The sequence below is a fragment of the Rhipicephalus microplus genome, chromosome X, assembly GCF_043290135.1.
Source record: "Rhipicephalus microplus isolate Deutch F79 chromosome X, USDA_Rmic, whole genome shotgun sequence".
NCBI lineage: Eukaryota > Metazoa > Arthropoda > Arachnida > Ixodida > Ixodidae > Rhipicephalus > Rhipicephalus microplus.
In genome coordinates, this window is record NC_134710.1 from 174,824,407 (window position 1) to 174,846,711 (window position 22,305).

General features: G+C 43.4%; 1 protein-coding gene across 1 annotated transcript; it reads right to left on the bottom strand.

Annotated features, from left to right (window-relative positions):
* Window positions 1-1,964: 1,964 nt before the first annotated feature.
* On the bottom strand, window positions 1,965-11,646 carry LOC142777040 (uncharacterized). The gene is made up of 3 exons (XM_075881343.1): window positions 11,598-11,646; window positions 10,407-10,459; window positions 1,965-3,012 (listed from the first exon to the last, which is right to left on the bottom strand). Exons 1-3 carry the CDS (start codon window positions 11,635-11,637, stop codon window positions 2,767-2,769), a joined length of 339 nt encoding a protein of 112 aa, XP_075737458.1. The 5' UTR covers window positions 11,638-11,646; the 3' UTR covers window positions 1,965-2,766.
* Between the last annotated feature and the right edge of the window lie 10,659 nt (window positions 11,647-22,305).

Below are 22,305 nucleotides of genomic sequence, written 5' to 3' on the forward strand. Positions count from 1 at the left end.
AGAGCACCGGCATGCTGTATCGAATGTATCCCACAAATAGAGCATTGTACAATAGAAGTAGCGATGATTCTGATGAGCCTCATCTTGCTCCTGCCACGTGGCGAAGAACGAGAGCAAAGCTCTTCAATTTAGATTTAAGTACTGCGACATGTCTCGTCCACGATAGATCTCTGTGTACGACAACCCTAAGAAACTTGTGATGCGTTACAGCAGGTGTCACTGTACCAGTAATAAATATCGGGTATTGCGACATATGCTTGCGCGTGAACGCAAGCACTGCGCATTTGTCGATTGAAAGAGTGAGCCCCTAACGTCGTAGATATTTGTATGTGATTGTCACTGCACGCTGTAGTCGAGCTCGTAATTGCGGACGAGTAGTTCCGTATGCCCATATGCATGTCAGCGTATGCACTGATCTTCGCCATGCTGGGAAGTTCTGCTGCTACGCCGATCATTGCGACATTGAATAAGATCGGGCTGAGAACTCCTCCTTGGGGAACGCCACGATGAACCTTATATCGAACAGTGTCTCCGTTATTTTTCGTCACGTAAATGGTGCGGTCTCTAAGGTAGCTAAAAATCCAAGCATACAGTCGTCCACTGATGTTGAAATCTTCCAATGCGTCAAGGATCGCATAATGCAGCACATTATTGTAGGTACCCTTAATGTCTAGGAAGACCGCCGCCACTAGTCTGCGTCGGCTTCTTTCCTATTCAAGGCTGGTGATCAAGTCGACCACATCATCAATGGCAGATCAGCCTCTTCTGAAGCCGTTCATAAATGCAGGAAAGTTCGCTGGACATTATTGGTCACGTTGTGTATGCGCGTTTCTTAGAATATCTAGCTCAACTAGTGCTCTTTCTGTGTGTTCACTACTTTCTTGGAATAACAACGACATTATAATATTACTTGAATTAGAACATATTTGGGGTAATGTTTGTTCGTTGAAGTACCCCTGGCAGCAAAATTTTTGTTTGTCACTTTATTACTGTAATTTGCAGCCTTTTGTCAGGTAACATCGAAATTGAATTGTAAATGCTCCAACGTGCATATAGTTAATGCAAATGTCTTTAATTGTGACCAATCTTAGTGTCACTTAAAAACAACCACCTAAAACTGTTAAAACGAGGTTCCCAACAGCGGGTGTTGCGCCTAAGATCCTGTGTGCTCAAGTTTCAGGGATGTTCAACGTGCACTGCAGGATGAAGCGATGTGGGAACTCTGAGCATGTCTCCCTTAGAAAACCGAAAAGCATTCCGGCCGTATGAAGCCCAAACCACATTGAGAGCAGAGGGCAAAGCGCAACAGCGCTCGTTGAGTGCCAGTCGCGGATTCGTGTGCACGCCATGAATGTTTTGTGACGTCAACCACATTCACTTTTGTTTTCGTATGTGTATCTTAACGAAAGGTATCTGTTTACGTCATGCTAGTGGTGATGTCGCAATTCAATCCACGCATGCAGGACTATCAAACGACGCAAACATCTCGAGGTTTAAATGCTTGAGTCAGGGCACCTTTTTAATTAGCTTTCAGAGCTATCTACGTTGCCAACTCTACTTCAACCTATGAAAAGCTGTATACAGTGCCTTCTTGTAGGCATTTCGTGTAACTAATTAGAAGTCAACTTAAAATCAAGGCCTTTAAAATCAAAACTTCGGCATCTTTAAATATTATTGATGCCATAAAAGTTTACATATCGACCAAAGCCGTTTTTGTGCATGGATTGAAATAGAACGATGCATTGAATGGGTATACCTTATTGATAACCTAGGCTCCTCGAGAAAAAATAGAAAACACTACGGGAACAATACATATGAGAAAATTAATTAGCAGAAAAGTTCAAAAGAAACAATATAAAGGGTCATGAGTATGACGAGTGATAGCAGCGTAAGCGCGCGCGTACAAACACACACGCACAACAAACACACACGTGCGCGCATACACACAGTGAAAATTTCGCATCAGTATAAACAATAATTTAATCATTATTAATGCGTTTAACAAACTACGTTTGGCGGAAATATTGCTCTAGAGCATCAAAAACTGTATTATGTTCCGTGAATTAGGTTTCCTGTATACAAATAACAATGTCGAGGTTTCAAAATCAGCTTAGCGTAATTGGTAACTTTGGCACTGCGAGGTTAGTGTGTAAAAGTATTCTATCTAAAAATTATAAAGTTGATATTCATTCATCATGAGTTAAGATTTTGGCTTCTAAAGGAACACTTGCACGCTGATCTTCCATTTTCCAAACCACCACATAGAAGAGACAAGCTTTATTCAAAAATAAAATATCCTTAAGCTGGGAGTCCAAGTTGAGAACCACTGTACTTCTGTACTTGCGCCACTCAAAAAAATGTGGTTGACCAGGTGTAGCTGGTGGGCCTGGTCAGGGCCAGTCAGGGTCGGACAGTTGCGCCTCCCAGTACTTGGTCGTGTAGTTTTCTGACGCCTCTGTGCATTTCAGCTTTTTAGGTGTGGTGTCCCTTTCAAACCACCCCAGGTAACGTGGTAAAAATAAGACTTCCTGCGCACCAGGCTTAAGAACGAACTTCTCATCGAATGTCTGGCATAAAAGATTATGATGTATTGGGATTTCGAATTATTTTGGGGTTTTTTTTTTGTTTCGGCATTACAGAACTACAGTGTTTTTGTGCTTATATATGCACGTTCCCATGCCTAATTTGAGCTGTGCACATACTTGTTAGCAAAAGTTATACGAAGCCTCGTTTGCTCTGCACCGCGATTCACTGGCCACCGATGCGTCAGCCATGCAGTGACGCCACTCTTGGGTCAATGAGCCCAGGATTGTATCCCAAGTCGTTTGGTGTTGTTGTCGACGAGCTTCGACGTCGGATGTATTCCTGGTATATTTTGTATTGCCGCATGCAGTAGACCGGGTTGATCACCCGTGACCATGGATACAGCACACAGTAAAAGTAGCGTGGCTGCATCACAACCATCGAAAGCCTTGGTGACTTGTCCTGATCTACTTCTTTCATTGGTAGAAGCTGCGCTCCGATGAGTGAAATAAAAGGAAAAATGAACACCACAATGATGATCATTCATGCATAATAATAATAATAATAATAATAAAAAGCCGGAATACTGGTCACAACAGTCGACGAGTTATATAAAAGTTAAGACTCACATTCGCTTTACATAAAGAACAACTACCCAAGCGGCAGTGCGCCAGATCGCTGCAAAATGGGTTACCACATACAAACTAAGTACAAGGAGCAGTACAAAGAATAGGAATGGCTTATTACAACTGTGACTACAGAACAGTATAGAAGTCAAGTCATTTCTCGACCAGAAAAGTAGAGATAATATATTTTTTTCGTAAAGAGAGTGATAGAGCGAGAGAAAGCGGAAGTAAATGAAAGATCGGCGAATTCCCTACAGAAATTCGCTGGTCGTCTACTTTGAGCTTGAGAAGGGAATGAGGGTGTAAAAACTAAAACTCGGGACAGCCGAGATAGTTTGAAAGAATTGATAATAAACAAAATAAAGTATGAAAGAGACATAAAGGATTAAGTCTAAACGAATTAAACAAGGGAAGAGAGTCTGTGACGATACTAAAAAGTCGTGAGACTAGCATTGCCCAAGAACACACCATTGCTGAACAATCGCAACATATCGTTCTGTCAGGCTTTCATAACAAACAGCAGCAATGTCCTCACAGCAATTCAAGTCCGGAAACGTCGGCGGCCGGACTTTATTTAGTACCACTTTGAGTAATGTGGAAGAAGAAGTGCTTTCGTCAAGTGCAGTGAAAGCTGCACGTGTACGTAGAAACAAGGTAGCTCACAGAAGTGGGGAAGGTGGGTTTTGTGAAAAATGTTTTTTAATTTGGCGCAATGTCAGGTATTATTAGACTATCACAAAGCAAAGGCTAACCGGAAAAATAAAACCTTAGTTTGCTGTTTTTGTAATAAGATAAAAAGAGATCAAGATGAAACAACCGCCAATCATCAATTGAAAAGGCACATTGCGGTGAAAAGGAAAATAGACATGTATACTCATCTGCACATCCGGTTAATCCGGCACACATGGGGTTCTGTGGAAAGGACAAGTGGTCAGATATTTCGATTATTCTTTAGGCAAGTTAATGGATGCCTGGTTCAAGGATGGGCTACCAATATCATCGATATCCCAGGGTTCAACCATTAGGGGCGTACTTTCATTCTGGTGCCTGTACAACACTAACCCTTATCAAACTTTGGAGAGCATTTACAATCTGAACAATGTACATATAATTAGGTGAAGCTTCAGTTAAAATAATCTCTTATGCTGTGTAAATTATGATAAACCAAGCGGCCCATCTTCTCTGCGCAGAAGCGGCCGCAACTAAAGGCTACTTTACTCACACGCACATAAAGCAAGCAGTAAATTTTTATGTGCGGTTTGCGAAACAAATGTAAACCCGCCGTTTGTCTATTACTTGCTCCTTCTTTCTCTTCACAGCGGCGTATGCGTATATCTTAGCTTGCTTATTTTCGGCCATAAAAACAAAATTGACGCTGTACATGCTTCATACTTTCTTTACCTGTAAGATAAGCAATGCGTGTAAGGAATACCTTCAACAAGCTAATTTCTACTGCGTTCTCGAACCATGTTTACAAAACACAGCGCACCACCGCTAAGATTCTTGATTGCCAGTGAGCTCCGCCAGATGGCACTAAGCTCCACCATTTGTCAACCAATGCATGACGATTCTGTTTTTTACAACCTGAGAGTGCTTCGATGAGAAGGGCGGTTTCGAAGATCTGTGACAATGCAGACAGCACACATGGTACTCCTATAACATTCTGAAAATGTCTAGAGGTTGTATTACGCCATATTGAGAAATTAATTAGAAAACCGTAGTATTCCTTCAATTATTCAAATCTCTTGCTCTCTGAGGTAACCATTGATTCAAATTTGTCACTGCTGAAAAAAGATCAAGTAATGGTCGGCGTACACTTCTTTATTACATTTTCCGAAGGCGTCTTTTAAGCGTTTGTCAACCGCTGATGGGTTGATATATGGGATTTACCGTCCCAAAACTACCACATGAATATGGGAGACGCTGTAGTGGAGGGCTCCGGAAATTTCGACCACCCGGGGTTCTTTAACGTGCGCCAAAATCTGACCACACGGGCCTAACACATTTCCGCCTCCATTGGTAATGCATCCGCCGCAGCCGGGATCCGATTCCGCGACCTGCCGGTTACCAGCCTAGTACCTTAGCCACTAGACCACCGCGGCGGGGCGCGTTTGCAACCGCGACGAGGATGCTATAATTTAGCGCAGTGACTAAACGTAGCAAGTAATAGGCCTAAGGCGCTGTTACATTTGTTTAATAAAGCACGCGAAAAAAAATTGATATTTGCAGTACAGGCGTTGTTCTTAATGGTCTCTTTAGCTGTGGCTTCTTATACGCAGGACACATGGGCCACTGTGTTATTAAAACTTTAATGGAGCATAAGAGGTCGTTAACCGGATGCCCACTATCTAGTCTATTTTTTTACATTGTCAGGGAGTGTAAATGCATGCCTAAGTTTGACAAAAATGCTGTGTTGTGCAGGCACAAAAATGAAGAAACGAGCATAATTGTTGAGACCGAGAATATCGATAGTATAGTATAGGAGTGCATGCGTGAGCCAGCCTTCTAGTTTCTTGCTTAAACAGGGTTGGGAATACCGGATAATTTAAGTGTCATGTAGACAGCCACATGTGCCTGAATAACAGATGCAGTTCCCTACCTGATCACGCGCAGATGGGCTTTTGTGTCTATTTTCTTTCCCGCCACGCTGCGCCTTTTCTGTTGATAGTCGGCATTCTTGTTCCCTTGATCTCTTCTCTTGTTTCTGTGTTTGCATGCTCCTCTTTTTAGAATGAATACTCGCCAACTATTTCAGCTCTTTATTGTTCTTGTTGTTTTAAAGACGATATTGAAGACGATAGTTTTTCTTGAGGACCTTCGACGTAAAAATTTCAATTTGTCTGTCTGTCTGTCTGTCTGTCTGTCTGTCTGTCTGTCTGTCTGTCCTTCTGTCTGTCTGTCTGTCTGTCCTTCTGTCTGTCTGTCTGTCTGTCTGTCTGTCTGTCTGTCTGTCTGTCTGTCTGTCCGTCCACTCTTAACGGCACCAGGTACTTGAAACGGCCGACCCCATCCGCAGCGCCCACCTATGTTGCTCAAGGTTTAACGTTAGTACTTGTGCAGTCATCAATTAAAAATAAATTATTGCGCATGTCTGGGGTACCATAGCAACACGTATATATTCTGCATGTGCATATTGTACGAGAAAAGGTTTACATAAGTAACTTTAAGGACCATAGCACTAATCAAGCTGCGCTGACCATGCAACGCTTGCATGAAAAGGCGAGTGTTTCCAACGCTTTGCTAAAACGAAACGCTGATGGCACCTACCCGTCGCCTTGCGTTCTACACCTTATGACCTCTGAGACGAGCGCGCATGCCCGTCTCAGGGCCGCGTGTTTCATTTTCCCAGAAACTGCCAGATGACGCTCATGACTCACGTGTGACGTGACTTGATGTGCTCGTTCGCCTCCACTGCTCGCTCGAGGCACTCTAACGCAGCGCCTCCAGAATATTATTCACCGATTTTCTTGCGCAGAACATCAAATAAATGTCTTGTTCACTCTCTCCACACGCAAGACTATCGTCTTTAGACGACATTTGCAGATAACATGAAGATACGCGGCCAATTTTTTTCCTCGTGGTTCTTCTTGTCCTTTGTAACGGTGGTGGCAATGATTCGGATATGAACAGACCAGAGCATGTTGGCTCTATTAAAGGCAAAGTTTCATACAATATTCCCTACAATACAAGAGCACATCCGGATTCATACCGTCTGTGAGCTGGTGAGTTAGCACACGCAAAATAGTAATAATAATAATAATAATAATAATAATAATAATAATAATAATAATAATAATAATAATAATAATAAACTCCAAGCACAACGTGTTTATTCCGTGGCCGTTCTTTGATATGTGAGGCTTAACGTACCAAAACCACCATAATATTATGAGAGACGCCGTAGTGGAGGGCTCCGGAGATTCAGACCACCTGGGTTCTTTAACGTGCGCCAAAATCCAAGCACACGAATTTACAGCATTTTCGCCTCCATCGAAATTGCAGCCGCCGCCGCCGGGATTCGATCCCGTGACCTGCGGGTCAGCGGCTAAGTACCTTAGCCACTAGATTATCGTGGTGGGGCTCCATGGCCGTTCTTTATAATACTGGTTCAATAAAGACGTTCCCATTGTTACCGTGTTCGACATCATGTACCTGTCGCATCATAACGAACTACCCCTCCTCGTAGGTGCTCCTATAATATAAGTACACAAATGCGGCTGCTGACTAATTGGACGGCATCTTCTTCATCATTCTAACGGTTACTGATATTCGGGAATTCGAAATCGTCAGTGCCAAGCAAGAGAAAGGGCAGACACATTGCTTCCTAAACTTCTGTTCATACAAGTTGCAATCGAAGCCGCTCATATAGACTGAAGAAAATCGATGGGAGTAACATTAGGCTTCACTCCCCAGAGACAGCTAGCGTATCAAGATAATAGGCAAGAAGCCCTTGATTTACCCTAAATATGTACAAAACCTGCGTAGGGTGATCGGACGTGCTCAGAGGGAATGTCCCTGCCCTGCCCCTTATGTACAACAAAATACGTAATACCATTCATATTGCTCCATGTAGTCACGCTTTCAGCGCCACCTTTAAAAGTAGGGTAAATGGGGCGGGGAGCGGGTGAGGGGGCGTTTTTCGAAATGGTCAACGAACAGTACTCGTAGTTTAGCTGTGAAGGTAGCACTCTCTTTATTGCTGACAGGCATAACTGACCAATTTCGGAGAACCGACGCAGAATAGCATTCCGTATTCTGTGGCACAGTAAAGGCACACAAGACTCGAAATGAGTACGACCGTCTGGCGAACAAAATGCGCGCTATAATTTCACACCAGATGGTCCACGTGTGGTATGGATTATTCCATATTGTGTCCGCACTGTCGAACAGGCTCAACATTGTTTTCACATGTGCTTTAGTCTACGTCATAACAATAGTCCCATCAATACTCAAGTGCTCCGCGTGCTGCCACACGTGAAAACATGAGAAAAAAAATGGCCCCGTATCTCCATGTTAATTTGCAAATGTCGTCTTGCGTGTGGAGAGAGTTAACGAAACGTTCATTTAATGTTCTGCGCAAGAAAATTGGTGAATGGTATTCTGGTGGCGCTGAGTGCCTCGAGCGTGCAGAGGAGGCGAACGAGGGCATCAAGTCATGTCACACGTCAGACATGAGCGCCATCTGGCAGTTTCTGGGATAACGAAGCGCGTGGCCCTGAGGCGGGCATGCGTGCCCGTCTCAGAGGTCATACGGTGTAGAACGCAAGGCGACGGGTAGGTGCCACCACCGTGTCGTCTTAGCAAAGCGTTAAAGACACTTGCCGTTTCGTGCAAGCGTTGTATGGTCAGCGCAGCGTGATAAACGCTGCGGTCCTTAGAATTACTTATGTATGCCTTTTCTAGTAAAATACGCACACGCAGAATATATACGTGTTGTTATGCTGCCGCAGACATGCGCAAAAATTGCTTCTTAATTGACAATTGCACAAGTATGAACGCTGAATATTGATCAACATTGTTGGGCGCTGCGGATTGGGTCGGCCGGGGGGGGGGGGGGGGTATCGGCTGGTGCCACTCAGAGTACTCGGTACCGTTAAGGGTGGACAAACAGGTAAATGTACGGACAGACGGACGGACAGACAGACAGACAGACAGACAGACAGACAGACCTAAGTTTTTGCGTCGAAGGTCCCCAAGAAAGACTATCGTCTTTAAAAAGTATGCGCACAGGACACTTCTACACGTTGTATATGGTGTTATTGTTGTTGTTGTCCTAAAGACGGTAGTTTGAAGGGCACATAGAGAGCGATGTTTTCAGCACGTACGCGACAGTCTCCTATATTTTTAGTACATGCCTCGCCGGTAACGTTCTGAACTTCTGAAGTGGCGCGTTGTTGCGCTCTTTTCTTTCGTTTTTGCTTGCTGTTTTCGTGTTTTGCGTACATCTGCGATGACGTTCGGCATTAAAACAAAATCGAAAGAGTATACGTGACTAAGGAAGCTATGAGTGGTAATTCTAGTATATGCCGTGTCTGATGTTAACGTAGACGGCGTCTGCTTGCGTTTGTGTCGTGCGGGCACTCGTACTCACATGTGTTCAGCTAGATATTTAAGGGTGGATTACGCTTTCGAAAGACACGGTAAATAACCACCCACGGCGTGCCCCTGACTACCGGAGAAAGCGCTTGGGTCTCGGAATATGCCGGCGCAAAGCCGGGTTTATTCTGAAAGCGCATTTTGAAGGAATTTTTAAGAAGTGCTTTCATTCATGCATAGCCAGCGTCTATTTCGAAGCGAGGGAACCTCGTTTCGCAATAGACACGAGAGTGTAGGAGTGCCCCTGGCAAGAGTCGTCTTACTCTCTCAAAAGTGGTTGCGTGATTCTTCGCAAAGAAGTCCTTTCAATCTTCCTAAGAGGGTCCGGGGATCCTCTATAGAGCGCGCTGACTCTGACCCACAAAGAGAGTCACCGTGCTTCTTTAAATAGAGTCGTATACGGGGCAGGTACGAATTCTTCGAAAAACGTTCGGCAATTTTTTTTTGTGATGCACATTTTGATCCATTCGTAAAAGCGCTGAAACCTGAAGAATGTAATTGTCGAGATGAACGAGAATATAGGTCCTTTTTATGCATTGTAACCGAATGAAGTCAAAGAAAACGTACAGGAGAGGTCAACTACGCTTTGTAACTAAAATGTGTTAATGTTAATGAAAAGAAATGTGAAAATGTAAGTTGCTGAAAGCTGAATACACATCATTCGTGTGAGTCGAAACACTGCTGTAGCATACAAACCGGGCCGCCTACCCTCTGCTTTCTCCGGTCTTAGTGTACGTCGTTTGGTAAGCTGTAACCTTGGCTGGATGTGCACTGTCGGCGCGGGTTTGAGGATGCACCTATAAATTTTCTTTGTAATTTTTATGTTCTGTTATGAAGCCGTAATAACAAAGCTGCAGTGCGCTATGACCTGGGCTTTTGAATAAATAAAAATAACCGGACAGTACTCCGTCAAGCTTGTCTGTTGTGATTTATTAATGTGATTTTATTGTGTTCTTGTGTGATTTTAGTCTCCTTCATGCTAAACACGAGAATATAGGCAATAGAACAGTTGAAAAAAAACGTCCCACTCCCAGTATGGTGTCGGAGTACGGAAACTTTAAATCGGGGCAAGCCAGTCTAATATAAGCGACGACAGGGCACGAGAGCACCACGTTGGCCAGAAACTGTGGAATATGCTGCTTCAACTTCCCATTTACTTACTATGTTAAGGTACTGGCGAAGTCCTTCAGCTGGTTCAGTTTCACCAATGATTGCTGCAAACCACAAGAAGTTATGCGTTTCAGTTTCAGAACCACTGCAGAACAGTGGGCGCCAAAAGTCTGTGTTGAGTGCAAAGTTTATCAAGGTGCAGTAAACATAAAAAAGGTTTTGGTTGACAGGACAATGCTTCTTAAATGCTTTATGGTCATCAACTGGAGTTCCTAGTCCGAGTTCATAAAGTGTAGCAGAGAGAAAATATGTGTAAATATAACAAAGCACGCAAACGGTCACAATAAATTATTGTTTCCGAAGAGCAAACGTGATAGCAGGGGCCAGATGCAAGTTACATCTCAAACATCAGGTGAATTAACGCACTTATCATAAGAAACGAAAACGATGGTTTTATTTTCAGGCCCTTCTTTCATTAAAAGAAACAAAACATTCGGGTTAATCATCGTGTTTGACACAAAGATTAGTTACTACGGCAGTCCACTGATAAAGACTGTACGCCAGGACTAGAGTTCTAAATGGTCGATTTCATTTTTATACATACTTCTGCATTGTAAATCATTTGTACCAATTATTCATCACATCAAAAACTAGAGCGCTTGTCAAGCGTACTTCCGTTTTAAGTGAATTTCTGTCTCTTCTATTGAGTGAGACTTCAGGGGGACGTTTCTGAGTAACGTGGGCTTAATGACGGTGCCTAAGTCAAACACTGAATGCGTCATGGAGGCGCGTAGACAGGGGTCGAAATTTGCATGAGCAGGCCTTATACTGGAAGCTTTGATAAACGACTTTTTGGAGCTGTCCATCACGAAGACATTTCCTATCACCGCACTTGAAACGCCACCGGCACAAGCACCCTGCAACTGTGGTACGACATAGTTGCACGTAATTAAATTCAGATCGTCACTTCGAAACATCACACCTCCGCTGGTGAGCGCACAAGTCTTCGTAAGCCATTTGCGTTCGAAATAAAATACCTTCCGGGTGGTGGACGCCATTCAAAGCAGGCCTTTAAAAACCTATGCACACTGAGCATTCGATTGGAGGACTCAAACTGTGCTTGAAATTTTAGGTGAGGGCTCCTTTAATAGCTTAGCGATTCGACCAAGTCACTGTATTGTAAAACTTATGCCCCCTATTATTTAGACAGTATGACAAATTTTCTCGGCTTGATTGACTTACCAAAGAGAAAAAGAAGGCCGAAGGCCATTTTCAAGCGCATGTGGTTGACATCTCTCTGCAAACAAAAGTAGAACAATGCACTAAATATGCAAGTTGTAAAACCAGAGAGGTAAATAGTTCAAACTAAATTGCTAGGCATAATCGTGAGATTGTCTGTGTATTTACTTAAAGATTTCGAAGTGACACTTTGATACCAAAAAGCTTTATCCAGCAAACAGTGGGGAATTAGCTTCTACTGCGAGCCTCGCTGTGCACAGTATAGATACGCTGCCTATAGCAAACTGCACAAGAGATAATGCTTTGTTATACAGGGAGGCTCTTTTCAAACTAACCTATTTTATTGGACTCTATTCTTGTTTCAAAGCCTCCAATTTATATACGGTTTGCAGCAAGACATTCATGAAGAAATACTCGATCAGTTTTTTTTTATATGTGCAATGAAAAATAATGAATAAAATATAAGATAACGGAAACCGTAAAATGTTGTACAAGAAGGGATGGCATGCATGCACCTAAATACGTTCGTAAAAACACTGATTGGCATGTGGCATATCAACCATGACTAGGAAATTTTTTCCAATGTTATAAAGGTTTTCGAGGTTTATAATCCCTTATTTTGCAGCTAGTAATCAAAAATTGCCTTCGTCCTGGTGTTGTCAGAACGGAACTTGCCACTCCATGTTGGCTGCAACATTCCACTAAGTGTCGGCAGTGATGTATGCAACTTCTCTGGTACATTTTCCCACGTTATACATTTAAAACGCAGGCCATTAAATTTTCTTTTCTCCTGAACCTGTTTTTGAAAACCACATTGAAAGTGGATAACTTGTAAGAAAACTATAGCCCAACAGGATAGGCCAGTTCTAAAAGAATAATGTAATATTGGCTCTTCCTACTCATAGCGCTTCTTATATGTACGCAGTCGTGTTTATATTTACATGCAACGTAGTTTATTCTGCTGAATAACTGAGTACCCGTAGGTTGTTGTGATATTCATCGTTAAAATGTATTCCTATTTGGTGCCAATATAGTTGCGGGAAGACCTCTTCCATGTGGTCGTCGTGGTGTTGGTGATGACATTGCCACAAGCGGAGCTAGCTTCTTTCATTCCACATGCATGTCGACTCGCCATATATCGCCCACACCAGTCTCTCACAGAAAAACTAAAAGAAACCTAAAAGAATGTCCGACAACTGTCTGCAATAATCCGCGCACCTTTCGGAAACGTGGTCAGAAAAACCCCTGTTTCTTTTTTAATGCGAAGCATTTGTTTGCGTACTGCAAGCAAGTTTGGTCTATCTATCTATCTATCTATCTATCTATCTATCTATCTATCTATCTATCTATCTATCTATCTATCTATCTATCTATCTATCTATCTATCTATCTATCTATCTATCTATCTATCTATCCGCTTACGTCTGGGTACTCTCTTGATCACCATCTTAAGTTGACGTGAACTAAAATAAATGTGGCAGGGTAAGATGCATGGTCTCACAAATATAACGCGCTATGAATAATGCCACAATCCCATCATGTACGTCGTCAAACACTTCCCGCCAGATACCCGCGGACGGGTGTGTGCCACTGCTATGAGGGTATGTGCCACAGGTGATTGACACTTTGTATCTACGCAGGAACGGCGAGAACACTTATGGGTAATTTTAATGCTTGAGCGTTAAGAAAAAGCTTACGTCGAGAGCGACGACCCAACAAATGCAAAGAAGCGACAGAGCCCCAGCAGAAATCAAACTCAAGCATTCTGCATGGCAATCAAGTATTATATCACAAAGTCACGCCACATCTGGGAACTCTTCAAATAGACCTTAATAGTCTACCTCGATTGGAAGTAGCATACACAAACAGCTTCCTGCGCAAGATACATCGATTCAACTCACCGTAATGCCACTTGTGGTCATGCAGAAGAAAATGTTCGCCGTATTCTTTTGGAGTGCGTTAAATACGCGAATGAAAGAGAAAACTTCAAGAACAAAATTAGCAAGTTTGGACAGACGGACCCTCACAATAAAGAAACTACTTGGACCATGGCCTGAGATGCATCTCCAGAAAAAGGCAATAATCTTCCTGACAGACTTTTTAGTGGAGACCGGACTGGACGAGCACCTATGACAGACAGCCAGAGATGGGTATTATGTAAAGTGTGGTCATGTATATACTGACAGTATAATTGTAAGGTGTGCGTGTAAGTAGTATGACTGTGTGGACTGCGCTAAGAAAACTGTGTATTGGCATGATATTTGAACTGATTTCAGTGTGCTATTATGTTTTTTTTCTTTTCCGATTTGGTAATTTTTAGGTACCGTTCTGTATTAATATTTTATTTTTCGCTGCAGAACTTTGTGATATGGAGTAGCCGAGGCAATAGGCACCTCAACCTCTCCACAGATAAACAGTTAAAACAGAACAGAAACAGTCATGAAACGTAAATTGTGGTTGCAAGGCTGGTATTGAATTTTATAAACATTACATATGTACTCCTATGATACAGCCGCCACGTAGGGTTGACGTCAATTGTAGTTAGGTGCAACCCACTGACTTCATTTATGTATCAGTGTCCAGGGCCATCATCTTCACAAGAACCATAATTTCATATCAGCTTATCACTTCTGATGTTGATTGATTGATTGATTGATTGATTGATTGATATGAGGGGTTTAACGTCCCAAAACAACCATATGATTATGAGAGACGCCGGAGTGGAGAGCTCCGGAAATTTCGACCACCAGGGGTTTTATATCGTGCACCCAAATCTGAGCACACGGGCCTACAACATTCCCGCCTCCATGGGAAATGCAGCTGCCGCAGCCGGAATTCGATCCTGGGACCTGCGGGTCAGCAGCCGAGTACCTTAGCCACTAGATCACCACAGCGGGGCATTTCTGATGTTGCCAATACTCATGTTCCGGTTGGCATCATTGCGCAAGTGCAAAGAATTGGTTATAAAAACATTGCAACTGTCTGTTCATGCACCTTTTTTACATATATTTAGCGTCATTCTATAGCGCGTAGCTAAATAACTCAATAAAAAAAATAACAATGACACGGTGACTCTTTCTTCTTATGCTTCGCATAACGTTGATTCCGAAGGCGCGTGAGATCTGCCAGTTTTTTTGCGCGTGTGTGTTGTCCATGAGCCCGCTCTTTCGTCACAAAAACACTTGTCGAATCAGATGCAGTTGTCTACATCACCACCTCATTACGTTCCGGTCATGATGGTAAAGCAGCACCCCCTACTTTGAACGACAATGCATGAGTGCAGGCCGGTCTTGTTCTTAGTCTATTGACTATAGAGCTAGATTAACGTGGCTCGAGAAAGTTCTTTTTAACTGAGGGACGATGCAGCAAATTCTATAAAAGCCGAAAGTATCATAAAGTTGTCTCGTTTGGTACTTTCTGACTCACAGGAGATCTTATCATCATTTGCCTTTAAAGCACTTCGTTGGATAAGATAGCAATTTCGTTGCCGCAGAAGCCTTCACGCGAAAATGTCCACTGTATTGTTATCTCAATTTATTTTTGAAGTGATAGTCTTGCAAATGCCCCATACACACTTCTCATAGGAAGGGTCAGATGGAAAAAATCTCGCATGTGGTACGAAAAGCACATCACACACTAAAAAAAAACATGACTGATCCTTCTATCATAGGAATCGGTAAAACACGAAACTGAAAGCTGTCTTCACAAAAGTAGTGATTGTAAGAGTACCACGTCTGTCGTTCTTTGGAAGCTATAGATATGTTTGACATGTTTGACGTTGACGCCTAGTGGAACTTATGGAGACAACGTATCGTGAATTCCACGCAAAGATGGCTTCAACAAGCACATAATAAACACTGCTACTTGATAAACACTTCATCAAAGCATTGTGAATTAACGAGAAAAATGGTAGGCCATGCACTCCCGAGTAATTAGTGAACCTATGCCTGTGTTTATGCATACAATACCACACTGCGCTTTAGCAACACACGAGGCAGAGATCCGCAGCTTGAGCCACAAACGCACCCAGGGGTTCGGCGTTCTGCTGGCCTCTGTCTCACTTATTGAAGGCATGACATTTGCGCATCGACATCGTAGCCTTTCTGCAGCTCTTACTATAGCAGTCTGATTACAGGCCGCCAAACGCCGTCGGTGCATGTGCGAAGCTGCACTACTCCGACAACGAGCCGTCACCCGCTAAGACTAAGCGCAAGGCAATGAACATAACTGTGTTTAAGGCGACTGACTCTTCGATGATAGCGCGGCCAGTGTGTGTGTGTGTGTGTGTGTGTGTGTGTGTGTGTGTGTGTGTGTGTGTGTGTGTGTGTGTGCGTGTGTGTGTGTGTGTGTGTGTGTGTGTGTGTGTGTGTGTGTGTGTGTGTGTGTGTGTGTGTGTGTGTGCGTGCGTGCGTGCGTGTGCGTGTGTGTGTGTGTGTGTGTGTGTGTGTGTGTGTGTGCGTGCGTGTGCGTGTGCGTGTGCGTGTGCGTGTGCGTGTGCGTGTGTGTGTGTGTGTGTGTGTGTGTGTGTGTGTGTGTGTGTGTGTGTGTGTGTGTGTGTGTGTGTGAATGTTTTGCTGCTAGCGAGGCGCTTTAAGCATGGCCTCCGAGACTGCGCGCCAGCGTGCAATGTCGGACGTCATGATTTACCTGCGTCGTCGACGAATAATTTTCTATCGGCGCTAGTAGGGTTCATGCCGAATTATTTCTAATCACCGCTCTCAGACGGTGGCACCGCCCCGATGCCACCAATGCCAGGGGCGGTGCCACCATTGCTACCGTGGGACAAAGAATGTGTGAGATATACAAGACGTGTTTGTACGTTGGCTTCCATTTGCCTCGACAGCCCAGACAGCCGAGCACCGTCGCAGGCCAAGGAGTAGGAAGTTTGATTCCCGGTGGGGGAAATTTTTTAAACGTTTTTTTTTTTGTCCTAATTTATAGGCTCCGTTTTATCAACGTCATATCCGTCGCGAAAATACGTCCTTAAAGTGTTGGTGAACGCCACCATAAAACACGTTCCAATTACGAAACTTAACCACGCCTCATGGCTCCAAGTGCGTGAGCTGTGTGGTCGCTTCATCTCGCAGGCGTTCATGCAATTAAAACTAAATATATAATTGGCGTTGGCGTCACTCTCACATCGTTTTCTTGCAATTTAATTTGCAAAAGAGTGTAATCTAGGTGGTAAAAAATATGACGAAGACGATCCCATGGCACAGCTGGCGTCATGAAAAACATGAACATGGCCACTTGCAATGGCTAAAAAAGGGGGGGTGGGGGGAGGCATAACTGCGCTTACTTATGTCTAAGAAAAAACGAGTGAAAGCGCAAATGTACGATGATGTTCTAAGCAAATCAAGGGAGTAAGTGAGTTAAGCAAAGAATGTTCATAGTGCAAAGAATATTTTAAGAAGATTGCATTCACAAAACTTTATTATAAGCTTAACTTAGAGACAATTTGTAAATGATAATTAGTATACGTTGGAAGTCAGTATAAAGGTCACGGTCAAATAGTCACATCGCATGACTTTGGCGCCTTCTAGTCGTCTTAGAGGAATGCATACACAGCCACCGTGATTATATATATATATATATATATATATATATATATATATATATATATATATATATATATATATATATATATATATATATATATATATATATATATATATATATATAGAATAAAAACACGGGAAAACGAGCCCTTAGGTATACACTTCTTTCCCTTATTCATTAACGAGGGTCTCGTACGGGCAGACTTGGTGTCATTAGGTTGTATACGAGGGACTGTTGGCCAGCTGCCCGCTCGTAATAAGTTCACGTGCCACGTGACGCCACACAGGCTCATAAAAGGGTGTTCCACACTCGCCGCCATGGTTACAGATGGCGCTGGCTAACACTCCGACGTTGAAATTCACATTTTAACCCAATAAAGTGGCTGGAGGGATAGATAGCCGCCGTGATAGCTCAGTAGCTAAAGCATCGAACGCGTTATTCGAAGGTCGTAGGTTTGATTCCTGCTCACTGCAAGTTATTTTTTCACCCTCTTTTCTTTCTTCCTATTTAGATTACATTGGTTTTAATAACTTCCCTATACATTCCTTGGCATTACTGTCTGTTAGATCTCATTAATATAGTGTCAAAACACGGAAGAACGAGCCCTTAAGTATATACTTCTTGCCCCAAAAAATATATATATATATATATATATATATAAATATATATATATATATATATATATATATATATATATATATATATATATATATATATATATATATATATATATATATGGGAAATAAGTGTATACCTAAGGGCTCGTTTTTCCGTGTTTTGACACAATATTAATGAGATCTAACAGACAAGTATGTCAAGGAATGTGTAGGGGAAGTTATTAGAACAAATGGAGTGTACATAAGAAGAAAGAAAAGTGGGTGAAAAACTAACTTGCAGTGTGCAGGAATCGAACCTACGACCTTCGAATAACGCGTTCGATGCTGTAGCTACTGAGCTATCACGGCGGCTATCTGTCCCTCCAGCCACTTTATTGGTTTAAAATGTGAATCTCAACGTCGGAGTGTTAGCCAGCGCCATCTGTAGCCATGGCGGCGAGTGCGGAACACCCTTTTCTGAGCCTGTGTGGCGTCACGTGGCACGTGAACTTATTACGAGCGGGCAGCTGGCCAATAGTCCCTCGTATACAACCTAATGACACCAAGTCTGCCAGTACGAGACCCTCGTTAATGAATAAGGGAAAGAAGTGTGTACCTAAGGGCTTGTTTTACCGTGTTTCGACACAATAATAATGAGATCTAACAGACAAGCATGCCAAGTAAAGTATAGGGGAAGTTATTAGAACAAATGGAATGTGAATAACAAGACAGAAAAGTGGGTGAAAAAATAACCAGCCGTGAGCAGGTTCCTGCTTACGGCTGGTTATTTTTCTCGATGTGAAGAACGAAGCTGCGAGTGCTCGCTCCCCGGACGCGAGTGACCGCCGCTTTTGACAGAGAAACTGCAAGGTAGATACAACTGGTAGCGAAGGCTTCCTAGCAGCCCATACTTTAATAAAATGGTGGCTGATCAGCTGCTCATTGGGCTTAGCGCCACCTCTGTGAGGACGGAAGACTTCCGGCGGAACAAAAAATAAAGCGGATGTGACGCAATAGCTTGTGAACAAGTGACGTCATTTTGTGTGCACGAACGCAAAATTTGATCTCGGATTACTTTTTATAAGCCCCTGATCGATAAGGACTCGCGCTATAAGGCGATCTCCGTCAAGTCTTCCACGAGTGCGCTGCAAGTCAGCGCCAGCTAATCTAATACCGACTCATGACTGCATCGTGATGTTTAATTGTACTACCGTTCACTTTGCCTCGGTTTTACCACAAAACTTATTCATCAAACTTTTAGTCAGTGTTTGCGACATCGTCCGAAGATAGATTAAAGCAATCAACAGCTTATTCATGTCATATACGCAGCATTGATTATTCTCTTCACACGCAGGTTCTTTAGTATGCACAGTGATTGTACTCTTCGCTTTTAACCGAAAGAAACTACGCCTATAGTGACGCCAAAAATAAAACATTTCAATTTTATTCAATGGTACCAATAACTCGAATTTATTACGCTGCACACAATAATAAGAAGCACAAAAAAGTCTGTGGACACTATTTGCGTTTTATTTCATTGTTTTTACATTTTGCTTCGATCAATTAACGCTATGTATGCGAATGCAGACATGCGAATCGTAGCGTGATAACTTGAAGATCTGCTCTCCGATAACACGAATATTCGTAGGCCCCGCATGCTCAATAAGGAAACTGGGCTGCAGAAATACTGATGGATGAAAACGCAGTGAGCTCTGTAATCTGAACTGTAGCCCTTATTTCTTATCTAGAAAACACGGGCGATCAGGCATACGGTTGTTGCAACTGCATCACTGCCCAGCACATCGTTTCCGCAGGTACGTACGCAAGCGCTCGGCGTTAAATGTAATCCGCACTGTTCCGCTTCCTGTTGGACACTGCTCTGAAGACGTTCACCAAGAATAAAATACACCTCACAATTTAGCGCACAACAGAGAACGCAATGAAGAGCGGAACACTGAAAGACGTGAGGGGTGAATCATCCCGGGCGAATTTTACGAGCGCCCCTTTTCATGCAGTGCAAGGGCTGCCCTGAGTAATAATAGCGTTGACTCTGAGCCGAAATTTGGCAAAGTTGGACTAACTGCCGTCGTTAAACCAAAGAACAAACGGTTCGTCCAAGTGCGTGTCGTGCGCAAACGCCCGGCAATGAAGGGACTAACGGGGAGTGTAACTGCGTGCCGATCACCTTCTGTCGATGCTGCACTGCACTGCTTGCCTGGGTGGCCATCATGAATACGAGTTATATCGGCTGTACGACACAGCGAAAGCGAAGCACTATTAAACAAATAGAAGCTGTTGTGAGAGGCAAGCTCTACACGCGTCAGTGCACACAGCAAGCGCCCTCGCGTTTCCACCGTGCCGGCACGGGCGGGTCGAAAACAAGTGAAAGTGGATAACACGGTTCAGTGTGCTGAATTAGTTGAAACTACGAAGAATACTGACAGTGCTAATGAGAGTAAGGTGCTTGTCAGTGGTCGTGAACCCACACAGTCACCATGGCCACAACTTCCAAGCGATTTATAGGAACAGCAGGTTTCGTACGTCATTTGCATCAAACTCGCCGGCGGTGTGAGTGCATTGCCGGCACACGCGGAGAAAACGTCGCACACATTTTTTTTTTCAGAAAAATAATGTATCCTGCATTAAATCACTGATAAAGGTGAGTATTTCTCTCCGTGTGACCATCGTTGTCAAGGATGAACCGTGAAGGTGAGCGCGAATAGAAATATTCGTGCGGCTGGCGGTGCACAGCGAGCGACTTACAAGCACAATAAAAGAACCCTGCCTGCGAGTGGTCTCGTCACTGTATGTATACATATATCTACATCACTCCGTAATACGCCGTGAATTGTGGATACCTACCCATTGTTCGTTTGTGTCTAAAATAACGACGGCGAAAATTCCACGCGAGACACATGTTGCACTATCTTCAATGTGCCATATTTATGGTCAGTGGTCCTTCACGACTCATCAAACATTTTCAGTGTGCTTTGAAATCACGTGGTTCAATCAAACAAATCTGCAAAACCTCGTGCTGTTAAAATTATGTGCGTCCACTACACGATGCATTACTAAGCTGAATAGTCAGTCTTTTTTTTGGGGGGGGGGGGGGAGGGGGGGCAGCTGGACAGTGTCGCATCTTTAATTTAAATTAAGGAGGCTGCCCACCAATCACATTATCAGCAGCTGCTTATAGCGGCTGGCACGATGAATTTGTATTAGTATAGTAAATATATCTTGTTGTAGTACAACAATGTTCAGCTGTTTGTGCATGTATTCAACTCGTTGAACTCATCCTTGCTAAGAGAGACCAAGAAAGGAAGAGAAATGAGCGGTGTTGCGCTTGTGTGTGTGTGTGTGTGTGTTTTCTTTTTTTTGCCATCCATGTTGCACCATAGATTATAAACCAACTTGCTCGGCTGTCTATCATATCACAGTTTTGAAACGCTAAACCCCGACAGCTGTTAGTCCAGAAAATCATGGCGTTTGGCATTTTTGCTGGTCAGGTAGATCAAATTAAGTGACGAGTTTGAAAGCTGGACTTCCCCATGTACTCGAGTCCACTGCCTTATTCTTCACCTTGTTATAACCCGCCACGATCGCTGCAGACTACCGTATTAAAGGCCAACGCATTTAGATTAATCTAAAAATGTTGTCAAGCCAAATCAGGCTAACTGGAAACTCAAGCGGAAGCATTCTTTAGCTGCGCTAATGCGGCCCTGCCCAAACACTCGCAGTGTCGGCACACTCATTGACTCACAGCGAACTAATTACATGTAGAGATGCGGTGATGCTATTACTTTTCGATAAAAGAACATAATTGATCTTCTACAGGAACAGCATTTGATCTTTCCATGAAACGTAGCCTGTTCATGCCCATATTTGCTTCGGCGATTATGTAAATTTGAGGCCAGGCAGAGCAGAATAAATTCATGATATGCAGAGTTCTCTAACGTTAAGAGCAACTACGCAGTGGTAGCCTTCTCTGTAATGTTGTAGCGCAATGCGAAAAAGCTCCGAATTGGCAGCGTGCATCCCACAGTACCTCACGCGAGTCGTGAGACACTGGAGACAATCTCCGCAGCAGAAGCACAGGACAAATTTCAGTACATAATAAAGTGATTACTATTTATGAGTAAAACTTCGCCTCAGCTCATGACTTCTCAGAATGTAGCCGACAGTGACCATTGTCACGAGCGTGTGTGTAGGGGGGGGGGGGGGCTCCATTCGCCTCACTACTCTCAATTAGCAGGCTAGCGCCCCCTTGTCATCCATCCTATCCAGTAGATACGCCTATGTGCAATGAAAAATGTTTGCCTGAAAGCGGGGGAGGGGGGGTACCTTGCCAGTTATTGCAACGTAGCTTAGCAGGGTTCCCTGGGACAACATGCTTGAGAACCCTTGAACCGCTTGAGGCCCAACAGAGAGCAAAATGGAAACTTACACTTTTGGGAACCATGGCTACGCCATACGCTTATACGGCGCTGTGCAGTGGCCATCTGATGCCAAACTATTCTATAGCTTCGTCGCGCCTGCTTTGTGCATATGTTCGGTGT